General features: G+C 38.4%; 1 protein-coding gene across 1 annotated transcript in view; it reads left to right on the top strand.

Moving 5' to 3' along the window:
• The window catches only part of LOC142087860 (potassium voltage-gated channel subfamily KQT member 1-like), a 511,647-nt gene that overhangs the window by 74,638 nt on the left and 416,673 nt on the right, over positions 1–20,336 (top strand). The window contains exons 10-11 of the mRNA XM_075162580.1: positions 141–266; positions 2,605–2,767. Coding sequence (XP_075018681.1) covers positions 141–266; positions 2,605–2,767 — 289 coding nt within the window. The remainder of the gene's footprint in view (positions 1–140; positions 267–2,604; positions 2,768–20,336) is intronic.

Here is a 20,336-nt window from a genome sequence, read left to right as displayed (position 1 = left end):
TCAGAACCCTTTGCAGCATGTTTACATTGATTGAAGATTTTGCTGTCAGTTTGATTTGCAGCAAAATCTGACTTACCTGTCCTGCAGGACAACAGTGACTGCTTGTTCACTCAGATTATTGGTTTTGGATTTTATTATAGACTCTGTGGCGGTGCTATGCAGCAGAGAAATCCTGCAATTCTACAGCAACATGGAAGATCTATACATCACCACTGCAAAATCCCAAAAAACCACCAGCGCCATCTAGCCCTAGTCTGAGAAAACAGGTAATGGAGAGTTGGCAGAGCTCTAATCTGTTCTTGCTTTTAATTTGATTGGGATAACTTGCCAAAATCCTTATGAAGTGTCCAAAGAATTTGGAGAGCTGAAAAGCATTTGTAATGGAACATTTGATTGTTTTCCTCATGCCACAGCATGATTAGTTTAGTTTTCCTTAAAATATTCCTGAGGGACAAAGGTCTTCTAATTTTAAATTTGCCCTGGTGGTCAGACAGGTGCCAATTCTCCATTGTTTTATCTCCTTTGAAGTCTCCTCTACCTTCTCAAAGGGTAGTGTAAGTCAATGATGGCACTTTCCCATTCTGCATAGTAGTTCATATAGGAAGAAAGGAAGTTTAAAAATTTATGTTCACATTCGACATGTGGCTGATGGTATCTACGCTTTTCTTGCTCAAGTACTTCTCTCCACGGTACTTTGATTTGGGGTTGTGTGTAGAAATTCAGGCAAATTCCTGAGCTGTCGCTGCAGTAAAGTGGAATAGTGTTTGTCTATATAGGTGGGATTGCCTAAACATAGTTACGTAGTTTCATTGGCAAGCTTGCCTAGCCTTCAGCACCCCTTCTGGAAAGGCCCAGGTCTGCAGCAGGTCTAGCTCAGATACCCAGGGTTTCTAAAGTGATGTTGGAGGCCTGGTTTTAGGCAGTGAAATCCCACTGATGCCTGTTGCCCAGCAGAGAATTGCAGTACGATTTCCCCACAGCATGTGTAGAAAGCTGTATCAGCATGGATGCCTGGATAGATTTTGGTGTTACAGCAGTGCAAACTACTCAGGGTGGAGCAGAGTGTAACTTTGCCATGAGACTAGCTTCTTCATAACTAGAGGCAGAAAAACCAGGGGGAAAGCGGTAAAGCTGAAGTAAGGCTGGGTAGTATGTATGGCTGAACAGCAAGCAATCCATGGTGGGAAAGCTGGAAAAAACAGACGGTTTTTAGTGCCCTTAGTATTTTCCCTCTGTTTTCTCTAGTGAGAGGGATTTCCCTAACATATTATTAAACCTGAACTTCCCTGTGAACTGCTAACCCTAATTCAAGAACCTAATAATGGTTCTTTCATCTCTTACAAATGGATCATTTTCTCTTGTCAAAGGAGACTAGTTCTTTCTTTCTCTACCTAGCCTCTTATTTTAAATGTATATTAATCATCTTGTGCATGTTGTAGCATTTTGTTCTCCAGAGAATTCCTAGTTTCTTTTCCTGCTATGAAAGCCCATGATCTTTGCCTTTAGAAGCATTTTGATGCACGGTAGTGCATCTGCTGTCTACAATAAATGCCCCTTTCTACCATTTTTCGTGCCGTTTGTTTGATTAATTTCGAGCATGGTTTTGTTTCATTGCTGCAGAGCTGGACAGAAGACTGAATTCCAAAAGACTGAATGCAGACCGTAATAAAATAAGAATTGATTTACTTAGACCAGGTAGCATTGTCCCATTTGTGAATATATTGAGCCTGCAGCAGTTTGTGTTGATATGTGCGAATACTCATTCTCTCTGATGTTTATCTCTGCTAACTGCTTAGCGGTCACATCAGAGGCCAGAGTATTTTGCAGAATTGAGTGCAGTGGCCTTAGATCTTGACTCCTTGTCAGTAGGTTACTGGAGCATCAGGCAAATTAAAGTATGCCTCTTACCTCTGTTTTGAGGTGTGTGAGTAGTAGAACTAGTGGGGCTAGAGCCAAAGGGTAGGTAGTCATGAAGACTGGAAATAAATAGTATTTATATAGGTAGGTGGTGGCAGCATCCAGGAGGCAGACAGCACAGGCCACGTAGTCAGTATATGAGTGGCTGTTATGTTGGTCACAAAGGCAAATGGAGACCAGCCTTGCTTGGAACCAGTTGAATCCAAACTTTCATTTTTTGTTCTTCTGTACCAGTTATTGGGTGTTTATTAGGTTGCCTCTTAGACTTCTAAAATCAGGAGAACTTCAACTTTGGAGTTGAAGCTCATAATTCAAAGTCTGTGGTTATGTTTAATTAGAACTTTAGAAAGATGTTAAGCCAAGCTGTTGTTTACTCAAGTGATTAGTATTTTGGGTGCCTTGAGTTTTGGACCCAGTTTGAGGAAATATTACTTGAGACCTGATTTTCAGAATGTGCTAGGCATCTAATCCTGAGAATCAAATTCTTACCAGATTTAAGTTGGTAATTCAGAATCAGCCACTTTGAAAATATTAACCAAAGTTGTTACACTTTCACTGAATTTCAATTGCATTCTTTAAAAAAATAAAAATACAACCTCAAATGAGTTTACTGTATAGTGAAGTTCACATGTGTACTTCACTGTGTACTTTTCTGTTTTTGATATCATCCCATTTCTACTACCACAGGCTAGAAGATACAAAAGAAAAGGGAAACTAGGCAGTGGTAACGGTTCTGCACCTGTAATAAACCCAGGAGAGAATGCCTTGTCTATTCCACAGATCACTTATGATCACATTGATGAACATGAAGACAAAAAAGACGTGTCTTTCTACATTGATGAACCAGGAGGTAATTTACTTTCACTTATGTTCAGGTTAGCATTTTCTAAGAGACAATGTTAAAGTGAATTGAACTGATGAAGGGAAAATTTCCATGAAAAAATAATTTTAAACTAATCAGTAAAGCAAGATGCCTCAAACCAAGGATAATTACGTAACAAAAACAGGGGGACGCAAATTAAAGGAAATCTTCAGATTAATGTGGTGTGAACATCAAAAGAGCTTTCTTTGTTTACCAAAATTAACTCTATTAAGATGTTGGATATATTGTTAATTCCTCTTTTTTGAATTATCTCAGAGGTGGATGGAAAGCTTCCTCAGATCTACCCCACCTTTAAACTTTACCTCACACAGAGCCTGAAGGAAGGAAAATAAAACAGGAAAAATCTTTACTTTTTTACAGCACCCTCTTAAACACTGTGCAAGTAAATTGTGATAGGAACAGCCAAATATTTTTATGCCTACGTCAACCAAGAGGTTTTGATAAGTGGGGTTTTTCTTGCTTCGTTTAAAATATTGTGTGTTGCTATAAGTGACTTGTATTTCAACCTGGAAACTGGCTGAATTTCACTGCTGAGCTAAGATACTGCTTTGTTTGTAAAATTCTTGGTTTTTTTTAATAAAGTTTGTAGTGGAAATGTGGGTATGAAGTAGTATTGTTTACTATAAAGTGAGTTTTTTTGGAAAGCTAATTTTTCCACCTTTGTGTTGATTTCCTTTGTCTGATGGGGTTGGGGAAACTTGTGCTAGCTCTGGATCTGCTAAATCTTTAGCTCAAGGGGAGATTGTTTCCTCATAGTCTGAGGAGTTATGTTCCATACCTAGAGGCATGCAAAGCCGTGCCAAGTTAACTGAGGCATCCAGAGATGCTGGCTCTAGTCTAAGGTATGTTATCATGTGGTGCTTTGACTTAGGTTTTCATCTGTCTTTGATAAACCTGAACATCAACTCTGTATAAAATTGCTACTTTTATGTGACATTGAAGCTGATGCACAATTTCAGCCTGGAGAGAGTATGGCTGTAGTCTTGACATGATGGTTTCTATACTAAAAAGTATTTTAAATATTTTTGTCCCCAGAGGGAATATGTAGTGTCTTATGTATTCAACACAATCAAAGGTAGGAGTTTCACTGGGTTGCTCTGACTTTACAGAGTTGCTAGATTGTATTGTCAATGCAACCTATGTCATCCATGCTAGGGCAGTCGGTCACACGTAGAATAGGAGGGATCTGAGACCTGTGGCATGTTGAGGCACGTCTGTAAGGGGTAGGGCCATCTGGCTCCCACAGGGAGCTAGAAAGACCTTCAAGCCTCTGCTTCATGCAACCGATAGCCATGAACTGCCATTACGGGAGGAAGAGTTTTTCTTCCACTGATGGAGGTTTTCATTACCCCTCATGTTCTTCCTTATGTTTTATAATCTTATGTAAGTCTTGTATCTCCCACTTTGAGGTCAGAATGCTTTTCAGCAACGGTGGTATTTTAATTGTTGTTTGGCATTTCCAACACTTTTATAGGGTTCTGGGAAAAGGGATGAAGGATGTGATTTATAAATAAAGTTGCTGCTTTAACTACATGTCTCTTAACAGAATACTATGTTCATTCTCAGCATGTTTATTAGAGCTGTGCAGCTTCCCTTGCTGACCATGTAATAGCAGATTTTGTGGAGTGTATTTTTGATACTGTGGTATCAGTCAGCAATGGACAAGCAGCAAAGTGCTGGGTAACTTGTAACAATACTGAAGACAGTTAAGATGTTGAGGACTGTTGTCTGTATTCATGACTCTGCCAGTGCACATTTATTCACTTAAGCTGTGTTCCTTAAATGTTCATAGTTAGTCTGGCAAAGCTGTGTGCATCAGAAGAAAGAGATTGAAAAGACAAGCCTGTATCTTTTTCTGCCTGACAGCTTGGTAACAGAGGAAAATGAAAGAATTTTTTCCACTTTTTCTGAAAATGTTTTCTTGTTGTACTTTTATTATAGCTGGTCTAATTTATTCTTGTTCTGAGAGACAGCCATGCATATTATTCCCTTACCAATTAAGTTTTATCTATTTTTCATTTTCTTTCACGTTTTGCCTTAGCCAGTGTCAGGGGTAAGTCACACTTCATTTGATTTTTCTGATTCATTCCTTCTGTTGCAAAGCTTCCAGGAATGTAGTTGGCTAACTCGCTTGCTCAATTGACTGAACATTCTTGACACCTCTCAAAAGTTTAAACCTGATTTCTCTCAGTGAAGTTCTCCTTGCCAGAATTAATAGGCTTCTATTCTTGGGAAGTGGAAGTACTAGGCTTCAAGCCTGTAAATGGAGGTATATTTTTCCTCTCTTAAAAAGCTGAAAGTAGAAAAGGCAGAGAAAATAATAATAAAAAAAGGCAATTGAAAAGGGCCACGCCAGCTTCTATTTCAGTGTTGCTATAGTGGAATACTTTATTCATTGGTTGTGGGGGCTGGATATTTTAGAGATGATGGTAAACTTCAAGGTTGAATTAAATCACTTTTATAGGCCTGACCTAAGAGGAGCAGAGCTGTTGCTTTAAAACTGCTCTTCTAGTCTGCTTCTCTGGTCAGATGTGAGAGAGACTGTAGGGAGATGTGAAACAAATGCCTGGCAACATAATAACAGTCCCACTAAGAAAATTCCTTGTTCTGGGCAGAGATGGACTGAAATTAAGTTAAAATTTCCTTGATAAAGGAGAGATTTACCTTAATTCAGGAACTGCATTGTGTGAATACATCTTTTTCCATGAAAATAAGATTTTTCTTAGGGTATCCTGTTCATCTCTCCATGTCCACCCAGCATCCTCTTGGTTTGCTCAAAACTTGCTTAGTAGGCATATCTTTCAAAGCTAGGCAAAATTGCTTTCCTCTTCTATATGAAGAAGGTTTGAGAAAAGGGAAGCCTTATAAAGCCTATAGATATGATCAACATTAAGGTTTCTGAGATACTTGTGTATGTGTAATAAGAAACATGTATTGGATAGTGCATAATGTAGAACCTAAATCGTTACATACCATAAATGATGGAATCCTGAAACTAACACTTGATAACCTAAAAGGAAAACAGTTCCCGACTTAGTTCTGCACCATGCATGGTGTTTTGGGTGTGACTAATGTAGAGTGCTCTGTAACCCTAAGAACTTGACTATCCTTGCAGGAATGGGAAGGCCAAAAGTCTTCTGCAATAATAGTTTCCTTGTTTGAAGTCAAATCTCTCAAAATGAGGAAGCTATTTAGAAAGAAATTAAAAATGAACAGCTAAAGCAAACATGGATTTAAGAAAAACAATTCTGGAAAATAACTGTGATCCTGGAAGATACTGTAGTACGGTATATTCTTTTCATGGATATCTGTCACTTCTACTGAGGAACTCTTTCATACCAGAGTGTATGGCTTAATACGTTCATGTAGTGATTTAAAACCCTCAGTGATTTCATCCTCACCTGAGATTATAGCCATAATTGTTCTCTATAGTCTTGAAAATTGATCTTTACCTATACTTCTGTCAACCATTGTGTACATACTCCCCTGCAGTAGGGTTTGTTATCAGGATGACAAGACGTGTAAGAGCTCTCTGACATCTTTAATGTTCCTGTAAGATTTAAAGAAGGCACTTAGGTATCAAGATGGTAGTTACTTATGATAGCAAGAGTGAGTGGCAGGTCAGAAAGACTGATCCAAATAGAAGAAAAACAAATAACATTTGAATGTAACTGAAATCTTTTACATGCGCTTGAGTTTCATCTACAAATAACAGCTATTCACTGCAATGTATGCTTCTAAAAATGAACTGAATAGCTGTTTCATAATGCTTTTTATTAGGGAGGGAAAAATTATAAAAATGTGGAAGTTTTCGGACTTTGAAGGTCAGCCTCCCGGGACATCTCCAGCAGATGGAATATATTGTTCTCTGTCAGTTATTGTAGGCTGTATACACAACTCATTATTGTAAAATTTGTCAAAGTCCCAAGACTCTCACAGTGATAAATCTCTGCTGGGGTAAAAACAAAATTCCCTATTTATCACTGTGCTTTTCTGTTTGCTTTTTGGAGTTTCTTGCATGCTGACATATCCCTCTCCACCTTCCCCCTATATTTAAAGCAAAACTGCACAAGAGTAACTTTTCACCAAGAGTGGGGAGAGAACTGTAATTTTCGATGACCCCCAGAATACTTTTGTAAGCCCTCTTATATAAAAGTGTGTAATAGTGTTAATGTTGATTTATTCTGTCTGTAATGCTAGTTTAGATGCTGACATTCCAGAACTCACCTATCTAGTAATGGATTGGTTATTCCTGGAAACTGGTTGCATTTCCATTGGGGAGAAAAAGCTGCTTTGCCTCAGTGGTGTAGGTGGATTACAGTCTGCAGTACATATAGAGAAGCAAACATTTTAAATGAAGTGGATTCATAGATTTCAGTGCTGACAAGCTGAGTGAAAGGTGAGAAAAAACATGTGGCTAAAATTAACAGAATAAAACACACACCAAAGCTTTTGAGGGTCTGCATAACTGTCAGTAAGTCAGAAAAACATAAATATAAAGATATGCTCCGAATTAGCAAGAGAAAGTATCCAGATACCATGCTTCTGAAAAATGTCATGCTCTTAAGAAGGTGAGGTTTTGGTGGTTTTGCAGTGAGAATCTATATTCAGCACAGGGCTATTTAACTTCTAAATTTGTCAATCTGTTCAGGACTTGTAGGTACTAATGGTACTTCCCTGTGAGTAAGAATTGTGGAATCATTCCTGGATGCCTCTACCAGAAAGTTTTCAGTCTTTGCTGTTACAGCCCTGGCTGTCCTGAGTGAGAACTTTCAGTGAATTCTGTGGTTTATCTTGCATGACCAAAGTGGATGGTAGAACTGGGGGTGGGGGGTGGTGTAAGGGGAGATGGAGGCTGAAAACAGCTGCCGCTGCCAAACTCACTCTTACTTCTGATTAAATCTGGCAGCTTTTAAGGTTTAAAAATTTATTTTTGTTCTGCATTTATTCAACTCCCTGTTCTGCCTGATTTAGGACCAGAGTTTAGATCACCAGTCACACCGGACTTGAGTAGGGACTTTGTACCAGATGGTCCCAGAGACCATGGGAGTGCACAGTGAGAGAGGGTATTTGCAGCTCCCTCAAACTTTTTCTGATTAGTAATATCACTTAAACTAAGTTTAGACTTTTTTATCCAGAAAACATTTTTGCTTCATCAAAGACAGTATGTTTAGATGACTAAACTTCCTTTAGTTGAAAATGTTTCAACTAACTTCAGTTGTGATGTAACAAAAGTTCAGTAGCAAAAGAAAACTTCTCTGCATGTTAGGGAGACTTTATGATGATGTTGGCTTAGGATAAGCACATGGTGAATGACAAGTTTGTGCTATAGAGTTAAAAAAAAAAAAGAACAACAGAAGTGCTGTCCACCATGGACTAGTGACAGTGGTGTTTCTGGTAAAGTTGATTATTAGAACTGGGGAAAAAAGACAGTATCAGCACAGCAGTGGGAAAAAATAATAATTGAGTTGCAAAGGAGGGCATACCACAGAATAGGATGTTCTGTTGCCAAAAATTAATCTTTCAGATAATTGTTAAAACCTTAAAAATGTAGAAAATTAGAGAAGCAAATAAATTGTATTTGAATTAACATGTTGCCTAATAATAAAACAAAGGAAGCTTTTTAAAGTGAGATTAAATTGACCTAATAAATTGTATTTTGGTAAGCTATTTCACAGTACTGATGTGGCCCTGATCATTTTTGCTCTTGGATCCAGAATATACATCGTGATAGTCTTGCTGTGTAAGTCTCTGGGCAAGAGAAGGAAAGAAGAAAATCCAAGACCCTGTCATAGGGGTGTCAAGGGAGAATCCGACTGTTGACTATAAAGACAGGAAATCAATTTTTCTTTTATGTTTGAGCAACCAGCAGAATCTTCTTACAATACAGGACCTTGTGGGGTTTTCCTGACACCTGTGTCTGAAGGAATGCATTGGAAAAACCTATTATTCAGCTAGGTCTTCAGTAGCCTTGGTACAAAAGGTGGAGAGTGGAAGTAGAGGAGAGACTGTTCGACCTTTGAGTTGTACTGCTAGAGATTTGAATAAAGATATGAAAGGTGCATTGGAGAGTAACCACACGATGATAGACTTATCCAGCCTTGGGAAGAAGAAGGAAGCGAAATAGTTATTGGACTTCAAGAATGGAAGCTCAGAGTTAACACATAAGGTAGGTAGGAAGCAAAACTAAGAAGTGTTATGCTCAAAGTCTTCTTTATAAGTAAGAGGAAGCACACATTATAAAGGAAATACTAGAATTTAGTACAACTGAAATCTTGAGCTCTAATCGCTATTAGTCCAATCTAATTGTTATAAAAAAAGAATCAAATGCAACATGTTTTTTTCATATTTAAAAAGTTGCAATAGTAAAAAAACAATTAAAACTGTAACACATACTTCTTAATTTCTACCTATTTTCCTGGCATTTATGCTTCTCTGGGTCCCAATGTTTCATTTGCTGCAGGGGGAGAAGGGGAAGTGGTACAATGAGTTGTTGAAATCTGGTGTCCTTCACAGGGAGAAATATGATGTGTACAGTGATAGTTTCTTCTTCCTTTCCCGGGATCCACTTGGGGTCACTTAAAAATGTTTCCTAACACTTTTGCATATTTCTTCCTTGGTGTGCAGCTCCAGGTTTCGTTTGAATTTACTGTATATGTTCCCCTTTATGTATGTGAGATAGTATTTCTTTGTTCTCTGTTACCCTTGAAATCAGTTTTGTCCTGCTCCAGGACTGCATTTTTCTTTAACTGACCATTAGTGAATTGTTTATAAGCTGTGGCATCTCCAGTGCGAAGCCTGTGCCCCATCTCTTATCTCATGCCTTATTCCTGTGCACTGTGTGCTGTGTTTCCACTTCTCAAGGCCTCTGATATTCTACCCAGCCTGTATTTCTATAAACTATGTCATTAGTTGTAAATATCTCATTCTACCAGAAAAACTGCTGTTACTACTGCAGATATGAAACTGGTTGTACAACATGAAGATAAACAAAAGTAAAACAAGTTAGATATAGACACCTGGTCAATTACAGACATTCCTGTCACAGCTGAATCACTTAAAGTCAGGCCAGGAAAAGTTTGGACAGAGCAGGCCTGAGAAGCCTCATTCCTTAGGTCTTGCAAACTCAGTACAAAGCTTAAGCCCTGTTACTAGCAGTGCTGATACAGGACAACACAGAAGAATTCAGGAGACATAGGAGCTCCTTAGTGAATATCCCAAGCTGTCACTTTTCCAAAACGTAGGAAAGATAGGAACAATCTGGGTAAATTGTGAGCTTTTTTAAATAACCTAAACTTGAGATTAAAATTTATGCAAAATGGAAGTTTGGTCCAATTATTAAACATAAAGTGTAAAGACAGTGATGATATCAGGAAATAGTTAATGCCTTTTTCTTTTCACTGAAAATTAATACTGAATTTGCTAAAATTGACACTACAAATTGTGTCACTTGCAATTATGTGGCTAATGATTCAGTGAGGAGCAAATCAAGTCAGAACAGAAGAGAAAGGATTGGGAAAGAGACACTGAAGTCAGGTTGCTTTTAGTTATCTGGGCTTGCAAAGTAAATAGCTGAGGATTATGGGAGTGATCAGAAACAACCCAAGAGTCACTAACAGGACTGATAGAGGCTGGTGAGATGGATGAGTATAAAAGGGCACACAATGCATGCTTTGAAATGGAAGGAAGGAGGAATTTCCATTTCTCGCAAAGTCCATTTCCTAGAAGAATGCTGGAGTGGTCAAACTATTTGAAAACAAAACAAAAACAAAACCCCAAACAGAAAACAACCCCCCAAAAAACAACAGAAAAACCCAAACCAAACAAACAGACAGCAGGAAGGAAATAAATAAGTGATATGAATTGGGCAAGAGCAATCATGTCAGATCATGTGGGGTATTTTTCTGTGATGTGGCAATGTGTGTTGTAGATAGGAGAGGCAGAAGACAGTTTACATACTGATTTTAGTCGTTCTTTCCTGTCTCATCCTTACATGTGCGTAAGCACAGGATCTGGATTATGGCCTAAAAATTAGCTTAGACTACTGTAAGAGGGATGAAAACTTGTTGGAATATGATACTTAACAAAATATTTACCAGTGGTTCACTGTTTAGCTGAGAAATGCTTTTAGAGAGGGTTTTGAGCCTGGTGCTATCAAATAAGCCCATCAGTGGGTCAGATCATAGACTAGAGTGGAATTTTATTCAATATGTGGTTGGTATCAACTCAGAAGTGGCTGAGAGCACTTTGGAAGACAGCCTGTGGGCCTCCCACAGAGGCAGCAATGCAACTGGCTCCTGTCTCATGTTCCTCTGCTAATCCTGTATCTCACTAATTTACTGCAGTGATCTGTCTCCACACTTCTGATATCAAGTACAAAGGCAGCTGCTTGACCTGATCTCTGGCCTATTAACCAGCTGTTTATGGTATGTGATGCCACAGCGTGGAAAAGCGTAGCCCTGCATAGCACTGGGGGATGCGTTGTGCTCGAATGAGCCCTTGTAGGCAGAGCCTTTTCCAGTACAGCACTTCCCTTCTCGAGGTCATATGATCCAAATTATTTGGGGGAGGTGAGGTTTCCCTTTTTATGGAGGGCTTGAACTCTGGTTAAGACCACGATTTTCTAATTCTGTTCCAATTAGTCAAGTAACTTAATATTAAAAATTACAATGCAAATTGTGCATCAGGGAATGGGAAACTAATATATAAATGGAGGGTGCCTGGGGAAACAGTCTATGAAACTTACCTTTAAAAGCACAGATAAGTATGTGCCACACAATTTGGATTTTTCTCACCGTTACTACTTGAGAATCTCATCTTTTTGTTAAATGTTTCAGTGAGGTAGCAACAGTCTCACTCCAGTACAGCCCAGAATACAGAATATGTGGTCTAACATGCCAACGAACAAATTTCAAACAACAGTAATTTCATTTCAAAATGCAAGGTACATCTCCGTGCGATCCAGTGGATGAGAAGAGGGAAAGGAGGTTGAAAAACTCAGCCAGCGCTTAGGCCAGTGGTGACGTACAGAGCAACTGTAGTACTGTGGGCTGTGAGGTTTTCCATTGCAGCTCACTAGTGACTGTATGGAAGTGAAGGCCTTTTTGATCCACCTCAGAGCCTTCTCACTGAAGGCAAGAAGCAGGTACTTCATCTTATAAATGGGAATAAGGGCAACTTCTTGCATTTCCTCAGTGGGTTTTTTGTGTGTGTGTGTGTACTGGTTTTGTAAAAAGCCAAGGATTGTCAGTTTTTGCCTCAAACTCTTTCCACAAAAGAAGCAGAGGCAGCTAGAGACTGTTAAAATGAGAATAGAAGACAATGACAAAGCTCCAGCGTGTAGTAGTGGGCTGTTAGACTGCAATGGAAACCCCCTTTTGGTGTTGAGGCTGTATGTAAAAGGCTCGTCTCCTGTTGAGGAGGGAGCGCTGCATGAGTCAGTGTTCCTGGATTCTGTTCCTAGCTCTGTTACTGATTTGCTATGTGACCTTGGGCAGACAATTAACTCACTGTGCTTCAGTTGCGTCATCTGTTAAATGAATATAAGTCTTGTCTCTGTCACAGAGATATTGTGAGTCTTAATTGTTTATGAAGTGTTTTTAGACTGACACAGCATTACAGAAGTGAAGAATGCTATTAGTCAATGCAGAATTAAACATAGGCCTACGCATTTATTTATTGTTAGCATAAACAAGGAGAAGTGGTAATCAGGACTGTCAGCTTTTGCAAGAAGAGAAGCTGAGTTTTGCAGAAAATGTAGTGAATGCTCTGTGGGGAAAATAAGAGGTGATTTAATCCAGAATGTGAAGCTACTTTTTAGCCACCAAAACTTGTTCTTTCTAATGGGAATGACAAAATATTATTGTGGGAGATCAGGACACCATGTTTAAAAAAAAGTATGGCTTTTTAAACTGGTTCTACTCAAATGGCAGTAAATATACTTTTACTACTCCTTTAAATATACTTTTCATCTTGAATATGTGAGTTAATATGGTTTGAAAAGCATGTATTTTACATATTTTTACCTTGTATGTCAGCTGGGAAAGCTGAAAAGATTCCAGAACTAGAAGTAAAATAAGCTCTGGTTCTTTGGGGGTGGGGGGAGGTGTGTATATATACATGTATGCCATTACTTAAAAAATGGAGAAGAAAAAATTGTGTTCTCTTTTTTTGATTTTGCTCCCTGTTTAGATACCCACGTGTTAGCCACTTTCTAAACAATTCTGGTTTGCTTGATATGTCTCTTTGCAGTCTCATAGATGATGCTTGGAAAATAATTTTGATATACAGGGATGCATGGTGTTCTTTCCAGATTTTCCCTACCACAAATCCATGGGAATCTTTGCTTTTACTTCTGTGCTTTAGAAATGCTTCCACGCACCACCTGGAATAAGGGCTGTGATGGAAAATCTGGCCTGCCAGCTCCCCTAAAGATACATACACAAGCGACTTTTACATCTTTCTGTCAGTTTAATCCTATCAGGTGTTAAAAAAACCTCTGTATGTCTGAGTATAAATAGAAGGAGAGAAGTCTAAGAAATAAAGCTTTGTTTCAACCTCTGTACATGGTAAAAACTGACACATTCCAGTCAATGATCTTTATTTTTTTGCAAGTAAATGCTCAAGAACTCTTCAGAGGGCTAGCTAGACATAGCTAGGCAATCCCCATATTTAAAGTGGTCTTGTTTGCTATTACATTGTGAATCTTCACACTTGAATAATTTTGAATTTATAACTGCTGCATCTTTTGCTGACTAAGATTTTCTTTCTGCTGTTCTCATGAGTGTTATGTCTGAGAACCTAAAACCAATCCACTTTGCTGTCCTGTTTGAAATGGAGTGATGGGTCATTAGGGTGATGCCAGTAGTGTACTGAGCCATGATCTGGTCTAGTGACACTTTAACATTTTCCTGTTTTATTTCTACTTACTCTGGTAGGAAGTAGCATATGCAGTGAGACTGGCTGTTTCTTAGGGATGTACATAACTGAGGCATTCCAAAGAGAGATTTTTTTTTTTTTTTTTTACTGTTGAGCTTCTTCCTGTTAATTCTGATCTGCATAAGAGCTGAAAGACTAAAGGTGAAAAGAATTAGTTGCTCTGAAGACTGTCCACAGCTGTGATTAAGTCCACAGCTTAATCATGAAAATCTAGGAAAATAGGTGCTGCACCATGTGTCTGCCAGTGAGAGGTAGTCAGAACTCTAAGAGTATTTTTCATTAGTATTGCAAAAAAGAAAAGCAGCTGCTTGTCATTTACTTAACCTTGCTTGGGCTGAATTTAATCAGTGGAAAACATCTGGAACTGATTCTCCTTCAATTTGGAGTGTCCAGTCATCTGCTGTGTACATACAACTGGTGCACCTTTAGCATTAGAATACTTGGCTAAACAATCTTTTGCAATATTGTTATCTTTTGGAAAGAAAAGAGGAAGCAACAGTAATTTCCTAATGAGCAAACATTTGCAATGTTCTGTATAGGTTGCATTGTTCATTGATTTTGTGCAGCTGTTGTATGAAATCTATTGATCAGAGTTAATAAATTTCTAAGCGAGTAAGACTGCTTATTTGTATTGATTAAAATTGGGCCAAATTCTGTACTCTTTAGCATTGCTTGCCTACAACTGGTGAAACAATTTGACCTTGTTACTTTTTTGGTAGAATGTGATGTTGAATTATGAGCAAACTTTGAGGATGTAAAAAGCTTCTGCTTATGATCTATGAGTGGTTTTGCTTAAAATTCTTAGTCTTTCTTGCAGATTTAGGGTGTTGGACTTTTGTAGTGAGCTGTTGATATCTGCTTTTCAGCTGATTTTTCTGTTAAATAAAACAAAAGGAATCACTGAATTGGGTAGTAATACTGGATTACATGCTAACCATTGTTAAAAAACCACTCAGTGGCAGATATATGGAAAAATAACTGATGCATTTAAGCGATGTTTTGTGTGGACAATACATTCCTATTTACAAGGGAAGTTGGCAAAACTGGAATATATACTCTTTTTCAATATAAATCCTGTTCATTTGCAGGGGAACACTTATGTTTAAATGAACCTCTTCAGAAACCATAAATGAGTAAATGTATCTCTGGGAAAAGCTCTTCCTTCTTAGTGTTCTCCTGCAGAGAAATTCGCAGTGAATATCCCAGCTGACTTGGCAATAATTTCTATGGGAATTCCTCTGGAATAAGAACCACAGAGGTGTGGGGGGGAAGGGTGATTAATTACTTTGGACGTCCCTTCCTCTATGCTTTGCTCCCTCTATTAGGGAGTTCTTTTGCTTTTCCTTCCATGCTAATGTTGGTAAGACTCCTATATGGCACCCTCCTGTCTTGTATTCTGAGAAAATACAGATGTGATCAGTGCTATCAATGCAGCAGAAAAGTACCCAGCTTGGAAATATAAAGCAACACTGATGACTTTTTAAATTATGTATTATGTTTGTATTAAGCATCTTCCAGTAGTGGCAATCCACCATCAAGGAAAAAACCTCCTGGGTTTCTCCTTTTTCGTTCCTGCTTTGGTCTCTAGCATGTGGTCTCACCAACAAGAGAATTGTGTGTAGTTGGCATGGACTTAAAAACTCTTCTGTAAAAGGAGAAGAATATTTTTTCATCTTTGAATAAGGCGAATTATGGGAACAGCATCTATAATACAATTCTGATAACTAATTCCAGGAATTCTGGCTTGCACACAACCTGGTCCTGAATCTGCCTCATGGGTACGTAAACTGCGACCGTGTTCTGACCCTTTGGATCCATTTGTGTTCCTTTAAGTATTATATTATGCTGAGTTCTCAGAACTTGATTCCAGTTTTCAAAAAAAATCTTAAGCAGCATAATGCCAGTATTTGTTGCTAGTGGCTTTTTCATTCTGTTTTTAATGGGGTGAATCAGACCATGGCAATGGGATACCCTAGACCTGGTTGTACTAACTCAATTAAGATCCATTTCAGGTCAGGTTGACCTGAATCTATCCTAGATTAGTTTGTGCTGAGTGAGCCATCATGAAGCAAGTGTGTGCCGGCAGCCCTAGACAGAAGTCTACAAGTTTCTCTTGCTGTTTATTTGAAGGGCTCAGATTGGCTGCTGTTTCTGTAACTTTGTAAAAGAGAGAGAGAGAGCGTGCACCAGATTTTGGTGTACACGGGGGCCCAGCAGCTTAAGGTTTACAGGGATGAACTTAGGCAGCCTGATGAGCAGAAAGTATATGCAAAAGTACACACAAATTTGCCTTAGCATAACAAAATATCAGTGTTAAATAGGATTTTTCCTTTTCTTGCTGGAGAAATGGTATCTCTGGAAGTTCTGTGGTTGCACTGTTTCTAGTAAGGTAAAATCACATTCATAAAACAGTAGGCCTATTTATACGTCACATGAATGACATCAATTTTAGCTGGTAGAGATCTACTTGGATAAGATAGTGATGGTTTTTACGCGGAATTACTTTGCCTGGTAGAGATCCTCAATTTGCATTTATGGACTGCTTAAGTCTCCTTATAAGGGTAAAGATGTTCTTTGCTAGATAAATAAATGCATTAGTATATGCCAAACTCAGACATGGACTAGCTGGAGTGGAAACAGTTTGAGGAGAAAATATTTCTTGAACCTCTTTTACAAATGGAGAACAAGGCAGTTTAGGTTGGGGGTCCATAAAATCTGCATCAGTAACAATTTCTAAAAACAGGTTAATTTGAACAAGTTGGCTGTTTACTATTTTAAAACATTTAATTCAGAATAAGGCTTATTAAGGAGACCCCTGATGCTCTCCTCTTCTACCTCTTTCATCTTTATCTCCCCTCACCAGCATTGAAAGGACCTTAGTGTGTTCCCACTTCATAGGATGCAATCACACATCGACAGTCTTCTATCTCGCTCCCTTCATTTAGATGCTGCTGCAACTGGGTCATGCAATTCATCTCTACATGAGATAGAATTGTCTGAGAGATTTTTCCAATGTTTATGTTGTTGGCTTCTCTGCCAACCATCTGAAGAAACTAGGCTGCAGGGAGATAAGACTTAGTTTTGCACATCCTCCCTTGTGTAGTGCAGATGTGTCCTATCTCAAATGCTGAAATAAGACATTTTTCCATGTGACTGTCTCCAAAGGAATCGAGGTCTTAGCCATGAAAAAATGAAGGCATTGCTGTAGAAAGACTCTCTTTGATTTCAGTGTTCTCTGAAAGCAGTTGCTTTTGCAACTGAACAACGGCTTCAGGGTAGATAATGCTGCTGAATTGTCTCCATGCTGCCGGCTTTCATTTAACCTGTTGTACTGCAAGTAACTGAGTATGTTGTGCTGACTGCTAATCTATGAGGATCTTGGAGTGGAACAGGAGAGAACTAAGGCTTCAGTTGTGAATCCCTTGTAACATCAGATGAGAGTGATGGTTAGATCTGGGCATAAGAGAAGCAGGCCCTTGTCAAGGAGGTGCTTCTGTGCCATGCTAGCAAACATCATCATTATAATAACCTTTGCAAAGCCAGAAATGGTCAGTACTTTGAACCAAGCAGCAAGATCTTCCCTTCACTTGTGACTTCAACGTAATTTAAATCTGTTCTCGGATGGAAAAAGGACCGTATCCAAACCTGGATAAGAGAACGCTAAAGCATTTATAGCTTGAAAGCCAACTTGTAAGGCATGGGTTTGTCCACATTTCATGGATGAAGCAAAATGGTTATCATTTCAAACTATTGCTGAATGAACACTTAAAGTCTTAAATATTTTCGATGTAGCCTGTATATCTGGTATTTGCCCAAGGCAAAGGTAGAGGCAGGATTACCTATTCTATTCTAACCTAGTCTTTGAATGCAATAGAAATGGTTTTGGAACAAAGTGCCTTTACTTGTCTTCAAAACCCAGCCTCCCTATGGCAATGAGCTAGTAGCCATTCTCACAATACAGACTCAAGTCAGGCGTGCCCTTGGCTCTATCCACTGGACACAGGCATAGTAACACAGTGCTTTCCTCAAAGGTCCTTCTTAGCACTTAGGCAACAGCAAAAGCTTGTGAAATCTATTGTGAGGAAAATCAAGGTGAAATGGTTTGGGGAGAACCCTTCGAGGTAGTGATGAAACTGTCAAGTGTTTGACATTCTTTCAAAAGGAAACAGTATTCCTTAGCTGTCTAAAATGTCTTACAAAACAGAGTTTCTGATGAAAATGTTTGCCAGGGCTGAATATTTCTTTTTCCGCAAGAGAATTTCAGTCTTGAGTGATCTCTTTCTTATTTCAGCTAAAAATGTGTTTGCTAGTTTACTTAAAAAAAATCAAATTAACAATTTTCTGAGAGGTTTTTACTAGCTGAAAAAATTTACCTAAGGGCTCTAACAGAGTTATTCTACAGACACTTTTATTCCAGTTATCATATGATCCTAGCATGTATTATAAGACAGAGAATGGAAGTTGGGAATCACTGTTTGGATTCTTCAACTGAGTTAAGACACTGAGTGGTATCTGAATCTTTCATGCCACAGAAAACTGAAGGGAATATTCTGCAAGGGTAGTCTGTAGTTTGCCTACCAACAAGTAGCAGAACTACTGTAATCAGTTCTTCTCAGGCACAGAGAAGATTGTGCTAATCACATTTGCAGTTTCTGTCCTCTTGGCAGTCTGTCTGAAACTATTAATGATGTTTAGAAAACAAATTGCACTTGCCTTTTTTCTTTTTTTTTTTTTTTTTTTAGTTAAAAGAAAACTATTTGGTTGGAAAGACAGTAGCATGGAAGTTGTTTTTTCCCCTACTGCCTCTGTTAAGGTTCAACAGCTGTAGCTCTGTATATATATATAGAAATAAAAATGTTGACTCTGATAAATCATGAGATTATTTGCAGTAAGACTGGTAATTGAGCCATGTCACTTTCACACATGGCAAAGATGAATTTGTGTCTCAGCCCTCAGTAATGTGGCGAAGATCAATAGCTTAAAGAAGCACAGATGGAACCTAACTCTTGTGATGGGACTGATAAGGTAAGAAAATACATATCTGTTGTGAATTGTATAATATCTACTTTCTCTGAAGATGCTGATCCCAGTCAAATCACTCCTCAAATTCAGCGTTCATCCAGATTTCTCGTTGGGACTGGCAGACTCTATCGACGGTTGTATTCAGTGATCTCAGCACTAGCAGCAATCTCTCAGTTCTCTGCTTTTCAGGGGTTTGTTGCACATCTCTTAAAGAGGAACACTCTTTGCTCCATGGAGATGGGTTGAGAATAGGGAGAATGGGTCAGTCAAACTGAGAAGCGCAAGGTGTGCTTAAGAGTGAGCTTTTCCACCCTCTTACATGCAGGTCTTTTGGTGGAGGGAAGGGTGAGACATACGGTAGACCTGTATGTCTCATCACATCTGTCAGTGGTTCTCACTGTCACCGTGATTTTTCAAGCAAAATCATAGCCTGTTGCCAGGGGAGAATCAAGGTCACCCTACGCTTCAAAAGCTACAGGACACATTCAAATGTGTTTCCACAATGTCATCAGTAAAGAAGGACTTTGGCCTCTGATTGAGGGCATGTGTCAACTTAGCGTCGTATCTTGGTTATAAACACCATTGTTCCCCTGTCATGTGCAATTTTTGGTTGCTATCGGGAATGTAGAATACTAACTATGCTGGGTCTTCTAAAGCTAATAATTTGAGTCTCAAAAAATTGGATTAAAATCATGTTTTAGTTGTAGCAGCAACTACAACTGAAGCAGCTTCTTTGCAATTAAAATAAATTTAAGAGGAATTTAGGAAATACTTAGAATATTTTAAATGGAAATTTTGAATAAGCAATATGAGAATGTGGGAATGTAGTGTTAATAGTGAATGCACATACTGATTGAGCTCTGAAGTACATGGTTGAAGACCCCATGAATTAAATTTTAAATAAGACATGATCAGTCAGTTTGCAGCATTTCTAGGAAGATAACTTCTGAGGGGGTTTTGTGCTTATAAGATGTTACAGTTCAAATTCTATGATCTGAAGATCTGTCATTCAAAATTTGTGTAGTATTGGGTACACATAGCAATGGCTATTTTGAATTCCTTTTTTAGTAGTTGTAATTTAGACTTTTACTCAAATTACTGCCCTACCTAAAAACCTTCACATTCAACATTTAGCAAATAAGCATTCAGAGCAAATGTATCGGAAATAGGAAGGGAACACTCCTATAAGAAGTTATTTCTTTTCACCTGGAATGTACAAGGTAATAACACCTGGATCTTTAGGTAAGAATAGTTTTGATTTAGTGCAGTCAATAGCTACAGATTATTTTGCTGAACTTGCTTTGAGTTTTGGGATAAATATGGAAATTATTTCCTCTAGTATTAAGATTTACTTTAATTTACAGCATTTTTCCAGTCAGTACAGAATAAGTGGATTGGTAACAATGTTGTATGTCTTGAATTCACGATTAACTGCTCTTCAATGGGAAATTGTTCTACAAGGATTCAAGTGTGTGATGCAAAGAACTGCATTAGATCAGCAAATAATTGTGGCATATTTCACTGTAATTACAACAATTGAGTTTGGAGTCCTTGTGAGTCAAAACATTGACAACAA

The sequence above is a fragment of the Calonectris borealis genome, chromosome 1 (genome assembly GCF_964195595.1).
Source record: "Calonectris borealis chromosome 1, bCalBor7.hap1.2, whole genome shotgun sequence".
NCBI classification, from domain to species: Eukaryota; Metazoa; Chordata; class Aves; order Procellariiformes; family Procellariidae; genus Calonectris; species Calonectris borealis.
The sequence above is the reverse complement of the archived record's forward strand: the minus strand, read 5'-3'. Positions and strand labels throughout refer to the sequence as shown.